The following is a 16,969-nucleotide window of genomic DNA, read 5'->3' as shown; positions in this document are numbered from 1 at the left end:
TCAATTCTTCCATGAAGATATTAAAGTCCTATTATAGTAGTGTGTAAAGTTCATATGCTACATATGAAGTACAGAACAAACAAAAAAATCCTTAATCCGCCCCTCTCAAAGAGAGAACGGAATAATGGCGAAAAGATTAGTTCAGAGAAAAATTGATTCAGAACGCAGGACATTTAACCTGCAGTGGACAAACCATTATTTCTTTGTTAAATGCAAAGAAAAGGCTGCCTGACTCATCTGTCAAGAGGAGGTGGCGGTATTCAAACAACACAATCTGTGGTGACTCTATGAACCCCGTCACAAAGACAAGTACGATAGCTTGCAAGGCCAAATGCGAACAGACAAACTCTCAAAGCGAACAAGTGGACCGTTAGCTCAGCAGAATACATTTGGACGCCAAGCTCAGCTGAACCAGGCATCTGTTGGGGCAGCTTTCAGGCTGCTCCACTGATAGCAAGCAGCCGTAAACCTTTCACTGATGGAGAGTTTGTCAAGAAATGCATAAACGCTCTGGCGGAGGTGGTGTGTCCCGAGAAGAAAGATGTCTTTAATGCCGTGAGTGTATCAGCGAGTACAATCACCAGACACATTGAAGAAATCGGGGGTAATGTAAACGCCCAGCTGCAGCAGAAGATGAAAGAATTTGAATTATTTTTTTTTGTGACGGACCCAGAGAGGGTTATTTGGTTGTTATTTATTTCATTACTAGTGTTATTATTTATTTCCTGACTTTTGTTCTGTGAAGAATCCAGAAAGGGTTATTTGATTGTGCTTTCTTGAAAACAATACATTTTTACGTTTAGGCACTCCTGCAATCCTCAGACTGTTTCTGTTACAAACTGACACTGGCCCCTGATCAGAGAAGGGGAAAGTTATGTGGCCCTCACAGGAAAGAGTCTGGGGACCCCTGGACTAAATGATACCAGTTTGTCCTGCAATAGTCCTGCACATCTTCAACCTGAGCCTCAGTCTGGAGAGAGTTCCACTACTGTGGAAAACACGTGTGGTTCCGGTTCCTAAGACTGCGCACGCCAGGGAGCCCAACCACTTCAGGCCAGTGGCTTTAACCTCTCACCTGATGAAGACCATGGAGAGGATCGTTCTCACCCACCTCTGACAGCTGGTGGACGGTAAGATGGACTCTCTACAGTTTGAATATCGACCGGGCATTGGTGTGGATGACGCTGTCATCTACCTGCTGCACCGGTCACTCTCACACCTCGAGAGCACCGGGAGCACTGTGACAGTCATGTTCTTTGACTTCTCCAGTGCCTTCAACACAATCCAGCCATCATTGCTGAGAGGGCAGATGGAGGGAGCCGGAGTCGACTGTCACCTGGCTGCCTGGACCACCGACTACCTCACCAACAGACTACAGTACGTGAGGCTCCGTGACTGTGAGTCCGATGTGGTAGTCTGCAGCACGGGGGCACCGCAGGGTACAGTTCTCTCTCCCTTCCTCTTCACTCTCTGCACATCGGATTTCAGCCACAACTCGGACAGCTGCCACCTCCAGAAGTTCTCCAACGATACAACCATCGTTGGACGTGTGTCTGAGGGGAACGAATTTGAGTACCGGGAGGTCATCACCAACTTTGTCACCTGGTGTGAACTGAACCATCTACGCATCAACACCAGCAAGACAAAGGAGGTGGTGATCGACTTCGGTAGGAAGGCGTCTCACACTGCACCCGTGAACATCCAGGGTTTGGACATAGAGATCGTAGAGGAGTACAAATACCTGGGTGTTCACCTCAAAAATAAACTGGACTGGACTCATAACACAGACGCCCTGTACAAGAAGGGCCAAAGCTGTCTCCATCTGCTGAGCAGACTGAGGTCCTTTGGAGTGTGCAGGTCACTGCTTTGGACTTTTTATGACTGTGGTGGCATCAGTGATCTTCTACGCTGTGGTCTGCTGGAGCTGTGGAAGCTCAGAGAGGGAAAGGAAGAGACTCAACAAACTGGTCAGACGGGCTGGCTCAGTCCTGGACTGCTCTCTGGACTCCATTGACGAGGTGGGTGAGAGGAGGGTGTTAGCCAAGCTGACATCAATTATGGACACCCCCTCTCACCCCCTACACGAGGCTGTGGGGGCCTTAAGCAGCTCCTTCAGCAGCAGACTGTTACACCCACGGTGTAAAAAGGAACGTTACCGCAGGTCATTCATCCCAACTGCCGTCAGATTGTTCAACATGCACAACACTTAATTGCAGCACCAATAACCATATTTGGCATATTTGCACTAACTAACCATAACTACCTCTGGAATGTCTTATTTGCACCTTAAATTTTCTTCACACTGTCCAACACTCCTGTACATAATTTTTAATTTCTGTATATACTCTACAATGTACATAGCAATGTACATAACAGAAGAGTCTTTTATTTTTTTCTTTTAGTACTTTCTGTATTGTACACCATGGGCTGCCGCTGTAATGTGCAATTTCCCCGATGTGGGATCAATAAAGTCTTTTATCCTTATTATCCTTATCCTTGTCATGTCAGTGGAAATTCACTGTTGAATGAGAGTCAGTTGGTGGAAATGATGTGTATACAGTTTAAATACACTTAAATGACATTGATGATAATAACATTTTGTAAAAAGAAAATTATATATATAATTTTTCCCCACCACTTCAGGAGGGCGGTGCCCCAGCGCCCCCTATGGGCCACCCGCCTCTGCAGCTCAAACTACGGGGCAGCAGAGCTTCATTTGGTCAAAGGTCAGTGAAATAAAGAATCTACAGTTCTGCACGAAGCCACATGGTGGCGCCAGAGAAGAGAAACCACAATCCGTCAGGATCAAAATGGGAAATGGCAACAAAAAGTTGAAAAAAAAAGAAAAGACCATAAATCTGTAGAATTGAAATGCTTTGTTGAATTGAAATAGAAATGCTATAGATCAAAAAGTTGACACAGTTTGATTCCGCACCCAAAAACGAACATCTGTCAGAGGAACTCCAGTTGTTTCCCAGTATTTTAGTAAAATACGTGGACCAAATTGTTCTGAAGAGAGGCGCTTGTGCTGGATATGAGGCGTCAAACCACAAACACGAGACGTGTAGAGGAAGAAGAAGCGAAAGGAAAGTTCTCAACTTCGGGCTCCATCTTGACTGACCGAGCCCTGATGGAAAACCTCTAATATTCAGGTAGCATTTGGTTCTTTCACTGCTGTCGTCTCGAATCAATGTTCCGCTGCGAGATGCGGCTTAATAAGCTGCGTGTTCGCAATGAGCGTGCGCGTGTTTCGGACGCACGTTGCGGCTGGTCGACGGGAATGTTGTGACGGATGATCAAACTTTGTAGCGTGTTTCCTCTAACTGCGTTTTCCGCTAACCCTGAGCCAACATTTTAGAAAGTGAGGAAGCACATTTTAAGATAAAAAATGATTTAATTTGTATTTGTGTGCGTCCGTCTAATGCCACCGCACCTTTTGAAACACCCAGGAGAAACATTTTTTCCACAACTATTTTATATTTAACATGGTGTAAACTTTTAAGATGTCCCAAAACTTTTTCCCAATATATATGTGGCCTGTATGATGTACAGGGTGACATCATATAATAGATTTTGATGTGAATGAGCCGACAATACGTCATTGGACAGACCTCTGCTTGTCTTCATGCTGAGAATCATGTTCTTTAATCTTATTTTCTGTGTCAGCAGACTGTTCCTGCTTAACCGTTTAGACTCACATTTAAAAATGAGCGAATGTGTGAAGGAAGAGGAAGAGAGAGCAAAGTCCACAGTGCCCAGCTGTGTGTCCAAGAAGAGCGACATGTCCAAAGGGGAACCTTTCAACTTCGGTATCAGACCTCAAGGCTCACCTTCAAAGTAAGGTTTTCTGAACCACATAATTCTGCCTTAGAACATTTCACAACCGTACAAAACATCATTTTGTAGGTATTAGCCTCTACTATCGTGAAAAATGAAATTCATCAGCTCTTTAAAATGAAACGGTGCACAGACCTTTCACCATGTTGGCCTGTGGAAAACCAGTGTTGTGGGCCGATGGACCAGCGTCCCCGTCGTTGCCGGACCACCGTTGGCCACCAGTTGGGTTTTTGGGATCAAAGTGGGGGCGTTTCCTGTATCCGGTTCTCCTCACGGATCCATGACTACAACATGTTGCTGCAAGTGCAGAGACGTTTGCTCTGGAAAGAACTTTAGAGCACATTCAGTGCTGCAGGATGAGGGGCTGGAAAAGGTGCCAGTTCTTTTCTCACTGCAGGGAACAGTTAAAAAAAGCAGCTTAAACTCTGAAAACATGAAAATTATACAGATACATCATTGATTTATTGATTCAGTTGTTATCCAGAATGTATTAGAAATGTTCCTGTTTGATAAAAATGCAGTGAATTGGGATTATTGAACTACAACCTCTACAGATTATTTACCTTCATCACAGTCTCATCACTATTTCTGATGTTTCCTCAGGATGGATGAGGACAGAGCAGAGTCCACAGTGCCCAGCTGTGTGTCCCTGAAGAGTGACCACTCCAAAGATGGAAGAATAATAAACTTCAGAAGTTCAGACAAAATGTAAGAAAACTAAAGCGTGATGATGTGTTTGTGTGCCAGCTGTTAGTCACATTAACAGCAGCAGGTTGTGAGTTTATTATTGGAGATGTTTAACACTTAAACCTCAGACAGTCATATAGTTACATACTTAATGTGAATATTGTTGATTAGAAACAAGAATCATGTTTAAAACTGAAAGATGAATTCAGACATAAATGCTGGAACAATATTGAGTCTTGATCAGGTTCTTTCATCCTATAAATCAAAGGACTAATAGAGATGTGTTTCATAGTGAGAGGGGGGAGCACATCCTATCAAACTGGGACCAGTCAGCTCCACCAGGAGAGTCCTCTTGTTCACAATCTGGAAGCAGATCTGGAGATGCTGAAATGAAGCCCAAACAAAGTAAAATTGTTCAATAGAAAATTGAACTTGTGATGTCATGAATTTGTAGTTGTGTTGATGATTTATTATAGATGGAACTCATTGGTTTACTTATTTTCAGGAAGTGATCTGCAGGAGGTGATAGAAGGTCATAAGATGAGTCTGAAGAGAAGATGTGAACATGTGACTGAAGGAACTAATGAAGCAGGAAGTGGAACCCTGCTGAACAAGATCTACACTGAGCTCTACATCACTGAGGGACAAAGTGAGGAGGTGGACACACAACATGAGGTGAGACAGCTTGAGAGAACCTCCAAGAAGAACATCCAGGACACTCCAATCAAGTGCCAGGACATCTTCAAAGTCTTATCTGAGCAACAGAGACACATCAGAGTGGTTCTGACCAACGGTGTCGCCGGCGTTGGAAAAACCTTCTCAGTGCAGAAGTTCAGTCTGGACTGGGCAGAAGGTTTGGAGAACCAAGACATCAGTCTGGTGCTTCCGCTCTCATTCAGGGAGCTGAACTTGATCAGAGATGAGCAGCACAGTCTTCTCTCACTGCTTCATGTTTTCCATCCAACATTACAGAAGATCAGAGCAGAAGATCTGACTGTCTGGAAACTTCTGTTCATCTTTGATGGCCTGGATGAAAGCAGATTTTCACTGGATTTCAACAACCATCAGGTCATCTCTGATGTCACACAAGTGTCGTCAGTTGACGTGCTCCTGGTGAACCTCATCCAGGGGAACCTGCTTCCCTCAGCTCTCATCTGGATCACCTCCAGACCTGCAGCAGCCTATCAGATTCCTCCCTCGTGTGTTGACAGGATCACAGAAGTACGAGGCTTCACTGACTCCCAGAAGGAGGAGTACTTCAGGAGGAGGTTCAGTGATGAGGATCTGTCCAAGAGAATCATCTCACACATCAAGGCCTCCAGGAGCCTCCACATTATGTGTCTGATCCCAGTTTTCTGCTGGATCACTGCTATAGTTCTGGAGGACATGATGACCAGAGACCAGAGAGGGGAGCTGCCCAAAACCCTGACTGACCTCTACTCACACTTCCTGAGGGTTCAGATAAAGAGGAAGAAGCAGAAGTATGGAGGAAAGCAGAGACCAGAGGAACTGACTGAGGCTGATAAAAAACTCCTTCTGAAGTTGGGTCGGCTGGCGTTTGAACATCTGGAGAAAGGAAACATCATGTTCTACTCAGAAGACCTGGAGCGATGTGGACTGGACGTCTCCGAGGTGTCGGTGTACTCAGGAGTTTGTACAGAGATCTTCAAAAGAGAGAGTGTGATCTTCCAGAAATCAGTCTACTGCTTTGTTCATCTGAGCATTCAGGAGTTTCTGGCTGCCGTCTACATGTTCCACCTTTACACCATCAAGAATAAAGGGATTACGGAGTCTTTTCTAAAATATTCTAAACCAGACCCTTTTTCCTGGTTTGTTGGGTTGTACACAAATTACGATCCAGTCACATCTCTTGATGACTTCCTCAGGAGAGCACTAATGAAATCTCTTGAAAGTAAAAATGGCCACCTGGACTTGTTTGTTCGCTTCCTTCATGGTCTCTCTCTGGAGTCCAACCAGAGGATCTTGGGTGGACTGTTGGATCAGATGGAGAGCCACCCAGGAACCATCCAGAAGGTCCTCAACAACCTGAAGGAGGTGAACAGTGATAAAATCTCCCCAGACAGAAGCATCAACATCTTCCACTGTCTGATGGAGATGAAGGATCAGTCAGTCCATCAGGAGATCCAAGAGTTCCTGAAGTCAGAGAAGAAATCAGAGAGGAGACTGTCAGAGATCCACTGTTCAGCTCTGGCCTACCTGCTGCAGATGTCAGAGGAGGTTCTGGATGAGCTGGACCTGGAGCAGTACAACACCTCAGAGGAGGGACGACGTCGCCTGATACCAGCTGTGAGGAACTGCAGGAAGGTCGTGTAAGTAAAGACTTTTGGGGCCGGACATCGGCGTTTAAATCAAGCGAGTGGATCATGTCAGGTAGCAATACCCCCTCCAGTGGTCATTCCTTCAATTCTTTATTTCCATTGCAGCGTCCATAAATAAATAAAACAACAACAACAATTCATTCAGAAATGTTCAACACTGGCTGGATATAAGGTCAAAGTTCAATCCAGACAAACCAACATAAGGCAGGAATAATAGGAGCCACAAGTTAACTTACTATCATGAAATTACTGTCATGTCATTAAATAACTTTTGTTTGTTTGTATACATCGTATTCAAACGACAGAAAAACACATTTTAACTGATGACACGTGACTATTTTGCTTCATTTGTTCAACATAAAAACAGCCGGCCTCGTTGGTTTAAATGGGTGTTTTAGGTCTTTGTGGCGGTTCCGTTTGGAGCCTTTATGTGACCCACAAAGTTGTTTGACCCTTTCCACACCCGTTAGGTGGCAACTTCCTCACTAGCAACAAAAGGTGCAGTGAGGATGATTTGAAGGAAAACAGGCAGATATAACAGAAGCTGAGGGCAATCGATGCAACCAGAGACTCTGATGTCATCGATCGGATCGCTGAATTAAGACTTGACGCACGATCGTACAAATTGGATGAAATGCAAAATATCCAAAGAGCCGATAGACAGATAAAAAGATGCACGTTTCTTTAAACCATTTGCGATAATCATTTTAAATATTGAGTAATTATGAGCAGTTCTAAAATAAGACAAATGTTAAGAATAATTCAGTTGCATTTCAGATCTGATGGTCGTTCAAACTGTTGCTCTACGGTATTGAATTGAGCTTTTCCAGGAAATGAGCTACATTTGTGTTTAGGTAGATTCTCAGATAAGTTGATTAGAAATCCCAAAGTTTGACTCACTATTTTTGTTTCATACACAACAGACTGTCTGGTAGTTTTCTTTCAAAGAGTCATTGGGAAGTTGTGGCCTCAGCAATGACGTCAAACCCTTCTCATCTACGGGAGCTGAGCTTAAGCGAGGACAAAAGCCTGACAGATGCCGTTGTAAAGTTACTGTCTTCTGCAATGATGCATCCAAACTGCAGACTGGAGACGCTCAGGTCAGGAGGCCTCTGTTGGTCTTTTCTAAATTTCTTTACATTTTCTGCTTTTCTCTTCATTTTCATATTTAGAAATGTGTTTTTATTTGCCCCATTTATTCCTTTTCCAGGTTGTCGCGCTGCAGTTTATCAGATCTTATCTGTGACTCTCTGGCCTGGGTGCTGAGGTCCAATCCCTCCCATCTGAGGGTTCTGGACCTGAGCTACATCAGTCTAGAGGATCCAGCAGTGAAGCTGTTCTGTGGTTTTCTCCAGGATCCTCTCTGTAAGCTGGAGACTCTCAGGTGAGTCAGAGATGATCCAGTACTTTCCCAGGTGTAACTAGTTAGACAATAAATGTTTACATGTTTGGTCATTGTTATAAACGTAGTGTTACAGTTCTCAGAAAAAAGACCACACAGGACAGATTTGCAGGATTAAATTGGTTGTGGAAATCTGTCCCATGTGAGGATGGTCATCAATGACTAGAAAGGAAGTATCAGTTGTAGATTTGTCTTGTTTTATTTTAGGCTGGCCACAAAACCGCCCAAACATTCAGACCAATCAAAAATGGTTCTTCCTGTCTTTTAAAGATCAGAAGGAAAACAAGAAAACCCAAAAAGAAAGCTGCTGCAGTGTGCCATGCCCCTTCTCTCCTGAGAAAAGCCATCCCAAAAAAGAGAAAAGCCCAAGTGTGAAGTGAGCGCCCTGTTAAACCTTGGTACCGAAAGCCTGCAGTCATTCTCATCTTAGGTGGCTTCATTCCAGCCAGAAGCCCAAACCTGCCTCCCTCTTAAAGGGGCAGCAGGTCAGTCCAACCACAGAAACCTTCATGAAGATCTGAAGCTTTCAGCATCCACAATTGTTGCACCTCACTTCCATTGGAGTCCAAATCAGAAGTCAACAAGTTGATTCTACACCGATTCTACACAATGCAACCATTTTAAAAAGGTTTCCATGCATAAGTTTTCGCAACTTTTTAGATAAATCTGTTTGTTCATCGCCTCCTTCTTTTGTAATGATCATGAAAGAAAATGACCTTATTTGAGTTTTTCTCCTCACAAATATGACTTTCTATGAACGATGCAATAAATGCAGCTTGCAATCTAAGACAATATGGAAGTATGTGTATATAATAGTAGTGGAAGTGGCTCATAAAATAATACATTTTCTCTTCTCATCGAATCTCTCTATGTTATTAAAGAAAAACCTGCTCTTAGTCAACAAAATCTAAGACATCAGCCCAAAATCCTAATTTTCTATAATATAATATAAAACAGTAGAGAAGGCTCTTTCTGCAGAGACACTGGTGGCAGGAATGCAGAAGTATCACCTGCTCAACTTGGAAGGTGGAGCAGAAACCACCAGCTGAGAAGGTCCTCAGCGAGAGAAAGTGGTGGAGAACCATGAAACTTGCTAAGCTCCACCTCAGCTCCAGAGACGGGCTGAGCTGGAGCTGTGGCACCAGGTATCGCCCAGAAGAGCCTCCAACAAACAAGCTCTTCTCTTGGGAGGAGAGGGCTTCGAATCTCAGCTCAGTGTGCTTGTCTCTAGTAGGTGGCAGCTGCACCTTTTCCTGAGGTCCTTGTTGATGACCTGAGGGGAATTGATGCTCCTGCAATGTTTTCTGGCAGCATTGAGCTTGCAGTGGGGCAATCAAACACACTGTGGGGGGGCTCTCTTTCCTTCTCTCATCTGGAGAACAAGTGACACCAGCTGCCAATCATTGTTGGAGAAATGTGCAGTCAGGGGAACTATGCGTCCAGACTATAGCCACCCTTCCAGCATCCAGCAGTGTCTAAAACCTTTGATTTGGTTTCACCAGAGAGTGTAGGGATTGCAGGGTCGCTGCAGCATCGCCCACAAGCTATCAGGAGTGGGTCGCTTTGTCCCAACTCCTGACAAGAGTTGAGTGCTATTGAGAAATGTGGTTTCACAAACTTGGAAGGTATTTTGACCTACACACACTTTACATACGGTGTAGATCTTGTCCAACCGCCCTGAAAGAACCCAAAATAGGAACATACGGCAGATAAGCCGGTGCAGGACGAGAGGTTTGTTGCTTGTAAGCTGTGTTTTGCTCTGGTACATGTTGATTTTTATTTGTCTTCTCTCAAAATAATTGTTATTTTAGACTAAGAGGCTGCAGTTTATCAGAGACCAGCTGTGATTCTGTGGCCTCAGCTCTGAAGTCCAACCCCTCCCATCTGAGGGTTCTGGACCTGAGCTTCAACAAGTTGCAGGATTCAGGAGTGAAGCAGCTCTGTTCTGGACTGGAGAGTCCAAACTGTAAACTGGAGACGCTCAGGTCAGTCTTCATTTTTCTACCTATATACAAGCTGCTAAGATGGTGAAGTGAGGCTGTTATCAATATGTTCTCAATTTTTTTTATGGTAGTAATATATACGCCATGAAGCTGTTGATTAGGTTTTAAAAGTGAAAGTGAAACTATTCTCTTCAGACAAAGCAGGAAGAGCGACATTTTGTGACAGGTGAAAAGCTCATAGAGTTATTAGAGTTGTTCAACAGTTCAGGTTACAGCTGGATATTTTGGTATTATTTAAGACAATAAACTTTAAAAATAAATAAATAAATCCTCACAGGATCACAGGACAGCCAACAGGATTTTGGGTTCATGTTGCACGTTTTCTCACAGTGGTTTATTGTTCTATGTTGTGGAACCACTGTGAAAGAAATGCAGGAGTGGGTGTCATTTCTTTCATCTATTTTAAATAGAGCAGTGATCTTTGAGAACTTGGATTATAGAAATAATTGAAGAGGAGAACAAATGAGGGAAGTTAAAAAGTCCTGACTAGTATGTTTATGTAGCACCAAATAATTTAGTGGCTGAGCTGAAGACAGTCCTTTCACCATGTTGGCCTGTGGAAAACCAGTGTTGTCAGGCCCGATGGACCAGCGTCCCCGTCGTTGCCGGGCCACCGTTGGCCACCAGTTGGGTTTTTGGGATCAAAGTGGGGGCGTTTCCTGTATCCGGTTCTCCTCGTGGATCCATGACTACAACATGTTGCTGCAAGTGCAGAGACGTTTGCTCTGGAAAGAACTTTAGAGCACATTCAGTGCTGCAGGATGAGGGGCTGGAAAAGGTGCCAGTTCTTTTCTCATTGCAGGGAACAGTTAAAAAAAGCAGCTTAAACTCTGAAAACATGAAAATGATACATATACATCATTGATTTATTGATTCAGTTGTTATTCAGAATGTATTAGAAATGTTCCTGTGAATTGGGATTATTTAACTACAACCTCTAGATTATTTACCTTCATCGCAGTCTCATCACTATTTCTGATGTTTCCTCAGGATGGACGAGGACAGAGCAGAGTCCACAGTGCCCAGCTGTGTGTCCCTGAAGAGTGACCGGTCCAAAGATAGAGCAATAGACTTCAGAAGTTCAGACAAAATGTAAGAAAACTAAAGCGTGATGATGTGTTTGTGTGCCAGCTGTTAGTCACATTAACAGCAGCAGGTTGTGAGTTTATTATTGGAGATGTTTAACACTTAAACCTCAGACAGTCATATAGTTACATACTTAATGTGAATATTGTTGATTAGAAACAAGAATCACGTTTAAAACTGAAAGATGAATTCAGACATAAAAGCTGGAACAATATTGAGTCTTGATCAGGTTTTTTCATCCTATAAATCAAAGGACTAATAGAGATCTGTTTCATAGTGAGAGGGGGGAGCACATCCTATCAAACTGGGACCAGTCAGCTCCACCAGGAGAGTCCTCTTGTTCACAATCTGGAAGCAGATCTGGAGATGCTGAAATGAAGCCCAAACAAAGTAAAATTGTTCAATATAAAATTGAACTTGTGATGTCATGAATTTGGAGTTGTGTTGATGATTTATTATAGATGGAAATCATTGGTTTACTTATTTTCAGGAAGTGATCTGCAGGAGGTGATAGAAGGTCATAAGATGAGTCTGAAGGGAAGATGTGAACATGTGACTGAAGGAACTAATGAAGCAGGAAGTGGAACCCTGCTGAACAAGATCTACACTGAGCTCTACATCACTGAGGGACAAAGTGAGGAGGTGGACACACAACATGAGGTGAGACAGCTTGAGAGAACCTCCAAGAAGAACATCCAGGACACTCCAATCAAGTGCCAGGACATCTTCAAAGTCTTATCTGAGCAACAGAGACACATCAGAGTGGTTCTGACCAACGGTGTCGCCGGCGTTGGAAAAACCTTCTCAGTGCAGAAGTTCAGTCTGGACTGGGCAGAAGGTTTGGAGAACCAAGACATCAGTCTGGTGCTTCCGCTCTCATTCAGGGAGCTGAACTTGATCAGAGATGAGCAGCACAGTCTTCTCTCACTGCTTCATGTTTTCCATCCACCATTACAGAAGATCAGAGCAGAAGATCTGACTGTCTGGAAACTTCTGTTCATCTTTGATGGCCTGGATGAAAGCAGATTTTCACTGGATTTCAACAACCATCAGGTCATCTCTGATGTCACACAAGTATCGCCAGTTGACGTGCTCCTGGTGAACCTCATCCAGGGGAACCTGCTTCCCTCAGCTCTCATCTGGATCACCTCCAGACCTGCAGCAGCCTATCAGATTCCTCCCTCGTGTGTTGACAGGATCACAGAAGTACGAGGCTTCACTGACTCCCAGAAGGAGGAGTACTTCAGGAGGAGGTTCAGTGATGAAGATCTGTCCAAGAGAATCATCTCACACATCAAGGCCTCCAGGAGTCTCCACATCATGTGTCTGATCCCAGTTTTCTGCTGGATCACTGCTATAGTTCTGGAGGACATGATGACCAGAGACCAGAGAGGAGAGCTGCCCAAAACCCCGACTGACCTCTACTCACACTTCCTGATGGTTCAGATAAAGAGGAAGAAGCAGAAGTATGGAGGAAAGCAGAGACCAGAGGAACTGACTGAGGCTGATAAAAAACTCCTTCTGAAGTTGGGTCGGCTGGCGTTTGAACATCTGGAGAAAGGAAACATCATGTTCTACTCAGAAGACCTGAAGCGATGTGGACTGGACGTCTCCGAGGTGTCGGTGTACTCAGGAGTTTGTACAGAGATCTGCAAAAGAGAGAGTGTGATCTTCCAGAAATCAGTCTACTGCTTTGTTCATCTGAGCATTCAGGAGTTTCTGGCTGCCGTCTACATGTTCCACTGTTACACCTTTAAGAATAAAAGAATTATGGAGTCTTTCCTAAAATATTCGAAACCAAACCGCTTTTCCTGGTTTGCTGGGTTGTTTACAAATAACGATCCAGCCACATCTCTTGATGACTTCCTCAGGAGAGCACTAATGAAATCTCTTGAAAGTAAAAATGGCCACCTGGACTTGTTTGTTCGCTTCCTTCATGGTCTCTCTCTGGAGTCCAACCAGAGGATCTTGGGTGGACTGTTGGATCAGATGGAGAGCCACCCAGAAACCATCCAGAAGGTCCTCAACAACCTGAAGGAGGTGAACAGTGATGAAATCTCCCCAGACAGAAGCATCAACATCTTCCACTGTCTGATGGAGATGAAGGATCAGTCAGTCCATCAGGAGATCCAAGAGTTCCTGAAGTCAGAGAGGAGACTGTCAGAGATCCACTGTTCAGCTCTGGCCTACCTGCTGCAGATGTCAGAGGAGGTTCTGGATGAGCTGGACCTGCAGCAGTACAACACCTCAGATGAGGGACGACGTCGCCTGATTCCAGCTGTGAGGAACTGCAGGAAGGTCGTGTAAGTAAAGATTTTTGGGGCCGGACATCGGCGTTTAAATCAAGCGAGTCGATCATGTCAGGTAGCAATACCCCCTCCAGTGGGCATTCGTTCAACTCTTTATTTCCATTGCAGCGTCCATAAATTTAAAAAAAACAAAAAACAATTCATTCAGAAATGTTCAACACTGGCTGGATATAAGGTCAAAGTTCAATCCAGACAAACCAACATAAGGCAGGAGTAATAGGAGCCACAAGTTAACTGACTATCATGAAATTACTGTCATGTAATTAAATAACTTTTGTTTGTTTGTATACATCGTATTCAAACAACAGAAAAACACATTTTAACTAATGACACGTGACTATTTTGCTTCATTTGTTCAACGTAAAAACATCTGGCCTCGTTGGTTTAAATGGGTGTTTTAGGTCTTTGTGGCGGTTCCGTTTGGAGCCTTTATGTGACCCACAAAGTTGTTTGACCCTTTCGACACCCGTTAGGTGGCAACTTCATCACTAACAAAAAAAAGGTGCAGTGAAAATGATTTGAAGGAAAACAGGCAGATATAACAGAAGCTGACGGCAATCGATGCAACCAGAGACACTGATGTCATCGATCGGATCGCTGAATTAAGACTTGACGCACGATCGTACAAATTGGATGAAATGCAAAATATCCAAAGAGTTGATAGACAGATAAAAAGACGCACGTTTCTTTAAACCATTTGTTATAATCATTTTAAATATTGAGTAATTATGTGTCAGGAACCAGAGAAGAACCCAAATACGACACACGAGTCTGGCTGAACACCGCTTTATTGTCGGACACAGACAACAGAGAGGATTCACCGGGGAGCGAGCAGAACAGAATAGTCGGGGACAAGCAAGGTCGAGATCGGGCAGAAGGCAGACAAAGTTTACAGGGGAGCAGACTAAACAGAATGGTCAGGAACAGGCAAGATCGGAACCGGGCAGGCAGGTAAACAGGAATACACTGGAAGGTCATCAGGAACGAATAACAATCTGGCACCGAGTGAGTGTGAGGCTGGAGAATATATACTGGTAGGTGAACTGATTGATGAGTGAGGGCAGGTGTGTGATCAGAGGGTGTGGTGTGAGCAGGGCAGTGGAAAAGAACTGAGTCCATGGGCTGGAGCAGGGTGTGACAGAACCCCCCCTCAAGGGATGGCTCCCGACGTCCCCAAAAAGTCCCATGAGCCAGGGTGGGAGGAGGGGGAAACTGGAAGGCGGGTTAGAATTCCTGTGACCCTGACGACTCCAACCCACGGTCCTCGTTTTCCGCCTCCAGGTCTGGTTCGGGCCTCCGAGGTCTGACACGACCTACTCTCCTGGGTCGTGAAGGCTGACCCGGGTGTCTGGTGTGGAAGTCCCGAATTAGCTCTTTGTCCAGGATGTGACGTGCTGGTACCCAGGACCTCTCCTCAGGTCCGTAACCCTCCCAGTCGACCAGGTATTGGAGACCCCTGCCGCGGGGTCTGGAGTGCAGGAGCCGACTGACTGTGTATGCCGGGCCCCCATCCACTAGCAGTGGGGGAGGTGGGGCCGGGCGATCCGGGACCAAGGGGCTCTCGTGGGCAGGCTTAATCCTAGAAACGTGGAAGGTGGGGTGCACGCGCATTGACCGGGGAAGCTGGATTCTGACTGCCGCCGGACTGATGACTCCGACGATGGGGAACGGTCCCACGAACCGCGGGGCCATCTTCCTGGAATCACCCTGAAGAGGCAGGTCCCGCGTAGATAGCCAAACGCGTTGTCCCACACTGTATCTGGGGGCCGGGGTCCGGTGCCGGTTGGCCGCCGCCTCATACTGGGCGCCCGCCCTCAGAAGATTGGCCCGAGCCTGGGCCCACGTCCACCTACAGCGGCGGGCATAAGCTGCTGCAGAGGGACAAGATGCTTCGCCTGCTTGAGCCGGGAACAGAGGGGGTTGATATCCAAAAACACACTGGAACGGGGACATTCCCGTTGCCGAACTGATCAGGGAGTTGTGGGCATACTCGACCCAGCCCAGAAAGGTCGACCATGTGGCTGGGTCCCGTGTCGCCATGCACCGGAGGGCCATCTCCAGGTCCTGGTTAATCCTTTCCGTCTGGCCGTTGGTCTGCGGGTGGAATCCTGAGGACAGACTGGCGGTGGCTCCCAGGTGCCCGCAGAACTCTTTCCAGAAGACGGAGGCAAACTGAGGACCCCTGTCTGACACCACACTCTCCGGTAGGCCGCGAAGCCGAAAGACGTGCTGGATCACTAGTTGGGCCGTCTCCTTTGCCGACGGCAGCTTAGGCAGGGGCACGAAGTGAGCCATTTTACTGAATCTGTCGATGATGGTCAGAATGACAGTGTTCCCCGCAGACTGGGGCAGCCCGGTGACGAAGTCCAGGGCGATGTGTGTCCAGGGTCGATGTGGCACTGGCAGAGGTGGCAGTAGCCCGGCAGGTGCTCGGCGTGGTTGTTTCTGCTGGTTGCAGACGGGGCAGACGTTGACAAACTCCTGGACATCCTCCCCCAGGGAGGGCCACCAAAACCTCTGCTTCAGCAGACCCGCCGTCCGATGTGCTCCACGGTGGCAGGCCAACCGAGACGCGTGAGCCCACTCCAGGACCTCTGCCCTGAGAGAGTCAGGAACGAAGAGCCGGTCGTTGGGGCAGGTGCTAGGTCCAGGTTGATTGGCAGCCACCCTCCGGACTCTCTCCTCAATTCCCCAGGTTACTGCTGCCACGATACACGGGGAGGGGAGCATGTTCTCCGGGGTCCTCCCAGGGCCTTCGTCCTCCTTCCCCGCGAACTGTCGAGAGAGGGCGTCTGCCTTGCCGTTGCGGGACCCTGGGCGGTAGGAAAGGGTAAAATCAAACCGAGTGAAAAACAGTGACCACCAAGCCTGCCGGGAGTTCAGCCTCTTGGCTGAACTAATGTATTCCAGGTTGCGGTGGTCTGTCCACTCGATGAAAGGCAGCGTAGCCCCCTCCAGCCAGTGCCGCCATTCCTCCAGTGCCAACTTGATGGCAAGCAGCTCCCGATTTCCAACATCGTAATTCCTTTCCGCTGGCGTCAAGCGGCGGGAGAAGAACGCGCATGGGTGCAGCTTCTGGTCCTCCTGAGCCCTCTGGAACAGCACCGCTCCCACCCCGTGTTGGAGGCGTCCACCTCGACCACAAACTGGCGGTTAGGGTCTGGCAGGCAGTTGCAGGATGGGGGCAGTCGCGAACCGCCTCTTGAGCTCCCGGAATGCTGCGTCCGCCTCTGGGGTCCAAGCAAACCCCGTCTTGGTGCTGGTAAGCACCGTGAGTGGTCCTGCAGTGGAGCTATAATTACGAAT

General features: G+C 46.3%; 1 protein-coding gene across 5 annotated transcripts in view; it reads left to right on the top strand.

Moving 5' to 3' along the window:
• The first annotated feature begins 71 nt into the window (after window positions 1-71).
• Window positions 72-16,969, top strand: part of LOC130514229 (NACHT, LRR and PYD domains-containing protein 14-like) — a 115,752-nt gene continuing 98,854 nt past the window's right edge. For 2 of the 5 annotated variants that reach the window (XM_057013707.1, XM_057013711.1), the window contains exons 1-8: window positions 72-3,152; window positions 3,670-3,837; window positions 4,441-4,545; window positions 4,817-4,929; window positions 5,030-6,854; window positions 7,787-7,963; window positions 8,074-8,247; window positions 10,077-10,250. In XM_057013707.1, coding sequence (XP_056869687.1) covers window positions 3,707-3,837; window positions 4,441-4,545; window positions 4,817-4,929; window positions 5,030-6,854; window positions 7,787-7,963; window positions 8,074-8,247; window positions 10,077-10,250 — 2,699 coding nt within the window. In that variant the 5' untranslated portion in view covers window positions 72-3,152; window positions 3,670-3,706. The remainder of the gene's footprint in view (window positions 3,153-3,669; window positions 3,838-4,440; window positions 4,546-4,816; window positions 4,930-5,029; window positions 6,855-7,786; window positions 7,964-8,073; window positions 8,248-10,076; window positions 10,251-16,969) is intronic. The other 3 variants (XM_057013706.1, XM_057013710.1, XM_057013713.1) reach the window with 3 other exon arrangements.

Source organism: Takifugu flavidus, chromosome 17 (genome assembly GCF_003711565.1).
Source record: "Takifugu flavidus isolate HTHZ2018 chromosome 17, ASM371156v2, whole genome shotgun sequence".
In the NCBI taxonomy this organism is placed as follows: domain Eukaryota; kingdom Metazoa; phylum Chordata; class Actinopteri; order Tetraodontiformes; family Tetraodontidae; genus Takifugu; species Takifugu flavidus.
Note: the sequence above shows the minus strand (reverse complement) of the source record. Positions and strands in the feature narration are given on the sequence as shown.